Consider the following 6,585-nt stretch of genomic DNA (forward strand, 5'->3'; position numbering starts at 1 on the left):
CATTTATGGTCTTATTGCTTCTTTTCCTTCTTATTCTTTTCTACAACCTTTAAAAAATGTTCTGTAATTTGGCCCTTGAACTCTGTTGTCCATGGATCTGTGTCCATATAGTATTGCTTCTTTTATTCTTTATTATATTTTTGACAGTTAAGTTTTAAAAAAAAACTTTTAAACTTAATAATTTGTTCTCCTTAGTGTATTTAATAATTTTAAACCTCTGTTAACATGTAGTCTGATAAATTATGGTATCCGCAATAATTTCTTTGTTGCCTCATCTTCCTGCCTCCAATTCATCCATTTTTCAATGTTAAGGAATGTTTCCTGGGAGACATGGGATCTTTCCATATTGACTATGAGGTAAATTTTTCTGTCTATAATACTCTACCATAAAACTTTTTTACTCACATATTTAAAATAGTTGGATAAGCATAGTTGATTGTTAGATTTCTTTTTGAAAACACAGTACATTTCTTATCTGTCAAGTTACTTTTCTTTCTCCTTAGGTAATGTAGTCATTAACTTCTCATTTTCAAGCATTTGTTGTTCATAGCTTTACTTACTCATCAGGTTAAGGCAAAAGGCAGGTTTTACACATTTCTTCCAAGATGTCATATATCATACACTTTAATACTCGAGAAAATATCTTCTATAGATCACACATGTAAAGGCACAGCTATAGATCTAAAATTTTAAAAGACATAAAAAGAAAACTGTGTTATTGGAGAGGAGGAAGGAAAGTAGATGTAATTTTTACAAGGCATAGGGAGAAAATAATCAAAAGAAACTGATACTAAAAACAACTATAAAAAGTACAAGGTTAAAAAAAAAGCAAAAACACAGAATTTTTAGATATGAGTGGCAGTGTTAGTATCTTCATTATGCTCAATTATTTAAAATTTATTATTCCATTTAATCATACATATAATACTATAAAAAGGAACTTTTATTCCAATTTTATAGGTAAAGACAAATTCACAGGTCATATGAAAAGCAAAAGGAATTAAATCCAAAATCTTCTGTATTATTATATGCAGTGTCTGTATTACTATATTATATATTACTATATATATTTCTATTTTGCTATAGCCTATTTTCAAAATATCTCATAGTCTTCCAGACTCTGATTTGCAGGTTTGTAGATTCCTTATGTGACCTCCTCATCTCCTTTTTAAGTGACAAGTATACTTCATGCAGAAACAACATAATGCAGGGATTTTTATTTTCTTTGAATTTAGGAAAATGGGTGTATTTTCAAGAGATATAGGTTTCTATTCTAGTACCTTGATGAAGTTCTAAAATTTTATTTAACTTCATTTTTAAAATAAGCAATTTACAAATAAGAACTGCCTTTGTCAATTACTTTACATATAATGTCATTTAATTTTCACAACAGCTTCCAAAGCTTTTACTATCATTACCACTGTTTGCTAAATGGAAATAAAAAAATGAGCCTGGAGGGGTGATTTGATCAGATTCATACTCATAAATTCATACTCATAATTCATAAATTATGATTTAAACTCAGAACTATATGGTTTTAAAGTTCATATTTCAGAAAACTCAGACGTGTGAAGAGAAAGAAATCCATCTGACTGGATCTGAGAATTACACTTCATATTCATATTATCATTTCACATGAGATTAATAGAATGAACACATTAAGGTTGTCAGGTTAACAAGTAAAAATACAAAATTATATTTTGTATATATAATTTTATATATAAAAATAAAATTATATTGTATGAAATGCATTTGTACCATAAACTGATTTGCTGTTTGTTTGAAATTCAAAATTGCCATCCTGTATTTTATCTACGAAGCCTAAGAAGAATACCAATAAGTAGGCACACTCAGAATTCGAGGACTAACCATTGTTGGATCCTATTCATGTATGAGAACTGGGCATTAGTTTTACATTGATAAAAGTTTTTACATTGGTAAAAATGGCAGAGTCTTTCCAAATAAGGGTATTGTTCCTCCCCCGACAAAAAAGAAGGAATAAAGAAAGGAAAAGGTAATGAAAGAGGAGAAAGAAAAAAAGAAGGAAGGAAGAAAAAAAAGAAAGAATGAAGAAATGATGGAAGAAAGGAATGAAAAAATAATAAAAAGAGACAAAAAGAGCAATAAATAAGAGTATCACTGAAAATAAATATTAAAAAATGTATCCAGTATTGACACATAGCCATGAAGCCATGATAGAGTATCTTGGTTGACTAACCCCTGAAAAAGTCTAAAAAATTATAAACATAAATTATTTGACCCATTCATAAATTAAAAATTAGCCAAGACTCACATTTTTCCATTTTCCTTCCATAACTCTCTCCCTTGTTGCTTATTATTTCAATTAATGTCTCTCCTTCTTATATCATATTACCTTTGTGTTATTTGGATCACATCAATTCTCCTTTTTGGCAGGGACTTGGGATAGCTTTATATATAATTTTGGGTATGTGGATCTCAATGTGAGATCTTAGATGATTACATGGTGGTTTTCTAATTAAGGCACAAGATACGTGGAACAATTTTCAATCACATCAAATTCATGTTCTTATACCTTGTGAACCTGTTGGTAATTTTTTTGTCCTGTTAAAATCACAATTAATAAAGATACATTATATGGCTTATAACTTGCTGATATAGGCTGTGGAGAAAATTCTAAAGTTAATACTTTTAAAAGTTAAACAAATATGTTTAAAATTAATATTTAATTTATTAGAAGTTGCCAGTAACTGTCTCCATTTGTTTGTTTGTTTGTTTGTTTGTTTGTTTGTTTGAAAAACCCTTATAGGGACGCCTGGGTGGCTCAGTTGGTTAAGCAGCTGCCTTCGGCTCAGGTCATGATCCCAGCGTCCTCGGATCGAGTCCCACATCGGGCTCCTTGCTCCGCAGGGAGCCTGCTTCTCCCTCTGACTCTGCCTGCCATTCTGTCTGCCTGTGCTCGCTCTCGCTCGCTCTCTCTCTGACAAATAAATAAATAAAATCTTAAAAAAAAAAAAGAAAGAAAAAAGAAAAACCCTTATAAAGAAAACTTGACATTTTTTATTATAATCAAAGTGCAGATTATCTTTTTTTTTAAATTCTGGAAAAAATAGCTTAGATTTGCATTGGAAATAAGGATTATTATTCTTTATACTTAGGTAATTATCACGAGATGCTATTAGAAAAATTGAACTTACCCAGCAGGCAGCGCAGCAGTCTCGGGTCAAAATGGCGAGCAGGTCTGCCATTGCAGCATCAAGCCAGTGGCTGGAAGGTATTCGAAAATGGTACTACAATGCGGCAGGGTTTAATAAACTGGGGTTAATGCGAGATGATACAATACATGAGAATGATGATGTGAAAGAAGCCATAAGAAGGCTACCTGAGAACCTTCATAATGTCAGGATGTTTCGCATTAAGAGGGCACTGGACCTGACCATGAGGCATCAGATCTTGCCTAAAGAGCAATGGACAAAATACGAGGAGGATAAATTCTACCTTGAACCGTATCTGAAAGAAGTTATTCGGGAAAGGAAAGAGAGAGAAGAATGGGCAAAGAAGTAATCATGGAGTTGAAAACTGTCATTGCATCTGCCCTCAAGTATTTTTAAGAAGTTGAATAAAGCTGAAATGTACAATTTAGAACTATCTGAGCTGCAAATGTATTGCTTTAAATAAATATCTATTATGATTACAAAAAAAAAAAAGAAAAGAAAAATTGAGAAATTCAGGGTACTGAATTAAAGACTCCTGTTAGGGGCACCCAGGTGTCTCAGTTGGTTAAGCCTTTCCCTTTGGCTCAGGTCATGATTCCAGGGTCCTGGGATTGAGGGCCCCATTCAGGTGTCTCTGCTGAGTAGGGAGTCTGTTTTTCCCTCTGCCCCTCCCCTGCTCATGCTCCCTTTTCCTCTCTCTCTCTCTCTCTCTCAGATAAATCAATAAAATCATTTAAAAAATAAAGATTCCTGTTATGGCATGATACAAAGAACAACAAATTTATGTGAACATATTTAGTTTATAATTCTATAATTTCTATCAGCCATGTGATCCTGGATCCCGTGCTTCAAGCCCTTAAGGCTTTGATTTTATATCTAACAATGAAGATTTTTGAAATAATTGGTTCTATATTTTCTTCTCATCTCAATTCACTGAGGGATTTTAAAAGATGAACTTACTATATTTTTAACATTTTTTTGTTGTTGTTTAATGTGGTCAATGTAGATGATTTGGAGCCTCACATGTATTAGTTCTGTGAATTGACCCACTGTATCTTGGAGTAAAGCAAACTACATTTAGTAGAGAGCAAGGAGACCTTGGAGAAACTTTAAATTCCCTGGCTCTCAGTTTTCTTATCTTTAAGTAACTTTGGTTGTGGTTGAGTTAGACATTCGAGTTCCATTCTTGAATCATAAATAAAATAGACCAAATACGTGGTTGCCAAGTTACCACTTCGTGATGTATAGACACAGTCATTAAATACACGCACAGTGTGAAAGAAATGATCCACACGGAGGTGATGCAGCCCACCTTAAATCTGAGGAAACTGCATTTTTCAACAGTGAACTCTAATAAGTTCTAGGTTCATAAAATAACTGGAGGAAAGCCATGCATACGAGGAGACTAGCAATTTAGACGTGGCAAACTATGGATACGGAAGTGTTTGTACACTGGCCAAACAAAGAAAATCATTAGGCAGTATCATAAAACTTCCCCAACTCATAAAATGTTACTATTTTACTCCTGCAAGCAGCAATTTCACCCCTTTTTTCTGTGTGTTTTATAGCATGGAATTCTGCTATGGTGTCATATACATTTAAATCTAGTTTCTTTAAAGATTTTCTACTTTTTATCTTTTGAAATACTACAGCTCACAATGGAATAATCTGTCCCTAAAGCAAAAACAAACAAACAAACAAAAAACAAACAAACAAAAAACCCTTTATTATATAATGTGAATTGTTTTAGAACAAAACAAAAGGCATTTCCTGTTCAACGTAATACATCATTGTGATGTTTAGAATATAATAATGAGATTGGTATTTTATTATCTACTTATTTATTCAGTAATTGTTATATTTGTCTTATTTTCTTTCAGGTGTATTTTCTTCATTTGCTACTGAGAGGGTTGGTACAAGGTCCTGTCTGTAACATAGAAAATGCAACCCAAATGGCTCGGGTAAATATTTGTTTCCACCCAGGCACGATGGTATATGTCTTTCCCCTTTTTCGTCACAACATCCTGGGATCCAATGGCAGAATAAATCACTAAGTATAAGTAATTATTTGTTGCATGTGAAACTCTTGACATCAGTGTTTGTGATTTTGTAGTCTGAGAGAAAATTTTGTGCTAACAATAGAGTTAAAAACACTCATTTGTTAAGACAATACTTTTTTTGTCCTTTTAATAAATAATTAAATTTTAAGACCTTCAGTATTTCTCTTCCAAATATTTTCATAATATGATCAGAAAGAGTCAGTGTAAATTTTATTAAATACTTTCAAGTGTTGATCACCATCTGGGGTTATTCTAGAAAATACATTTTTTTTCTCTCTGTATCTTAGGTCTAAGTCTTTTTATGGTAGCTGAAATAGTATTGAATGACCCTTGTACTTCAACTCTCCTTTTAAAGTCAGTGGTTTACCTGTTACTATGGTAAATGAATGTATGCTGACAATATCTCCCCTTGTCTGTGCTTAGGCATATATTCCTTCTTTCTTCCCTAAAACTTGTCTTTCACCAGCATATGAAATGATGTAGAACATACATATTCTGATGTTCTGAAAAATGTATACATTTGGAAATATGAAGTAATTAACATCCTGTGGAGTAAACTTTGTAAAATAATGGTTGGGAGCTAGTGAACATACATTTTCTGTTTCTTAAAAATAAAAATCAAAACACATTCATCATGGCTTCTCATTGAGTCCCTGACTTGAGATCCAATTGCAAGTAGTGATGAAAAGTGTGGTTGTTCTTATTTTCATCCACCTTTTATCTTTCCATCTGTTTGCTCTTGTTTCCAGAAATCACATGTATGGCTCATTTCTGAGACTAAGGTTTTTTGGAGAAATCCAAGCTAATAGAGCCTCTAGAATGCATAGTCTAATGATGACATACCAGAGCTAGATCAATCAGGGCCAAAAGAGTCATTATATAACCACAGCTAATCATAAATTGGGTGGGTGAAATTTCTAATCTGGGGTAGCATTCTAACTTTCAAGATTTTTATTGATGACAAATTGGAATGTGATGCAGGTAAAAGATTAGCTTATATCGGTGGTGGTATAATACAGGAGTAGGTAAAGGGTTAAGATTGGAATTGACTGAATTTTGTTAATGGCCCTGGAAAATATATAAGTATGTCTATGTGTATTATAAAAACGCAAAGCTAGGGGCAACCAGTGTTAACACTTCACTTTTCACTTCTGTTTGTGTGTATACATTCTGTTTCACTAAATTAGAATGATAACCATTTTACAGTCTCACTTTCTAGCAAATAGAAAATGGCAGGATTTCAAAACTTCAAATACACTGAAACACGACGAAAAGTGGAGACTAGAAGCAAGACAGCTCAAAGTATTAGAAGTATTTAAAATAATATGAAG

At 32.6% G+C, this 6,585-nt stretch overlaps 1 protein-coding gene across 1 annotated transcript; it reads left to right on the forward strand.

Annotated features, from left to right (window-relative positions):
* The first annotated feature begins 3,184 nt into the window (after positions 1-3,184).
* On the forward strand, positions 3,185-3,627 carry LOC132026194 (cytochrome b-c1 complex subunit 7-like). The gene has a single exon (XM_059414109.1). The coding sequence runs from the start codon at positions 3,208-3,210 to the stop codon at positions 3,541-3,543; it is 336 nt and encodes a 111-aa protein (XP_059270092.1). The 5' UTR covers positions 3,185-3,207; the 3' UTR covers positions 3,544-3,627.
* Positions 3,628-6,585: the final 2,958 nt, after the last annotated feature.

The sequence above is a fragment of the Mustela nigripes genome, chromosome 10 (genome assembly GCF_022355385.1).
Source record: "Mustela nigripes isolate SB6536 chromosome 10, MUSNIG.SB6536, whole genome shotgun sequence".
NCBI lineage: Eukaryota > Metazoa > Chordata > Mammalia > Carnivora > Mustelidae > Mustela > Mustela nigripes.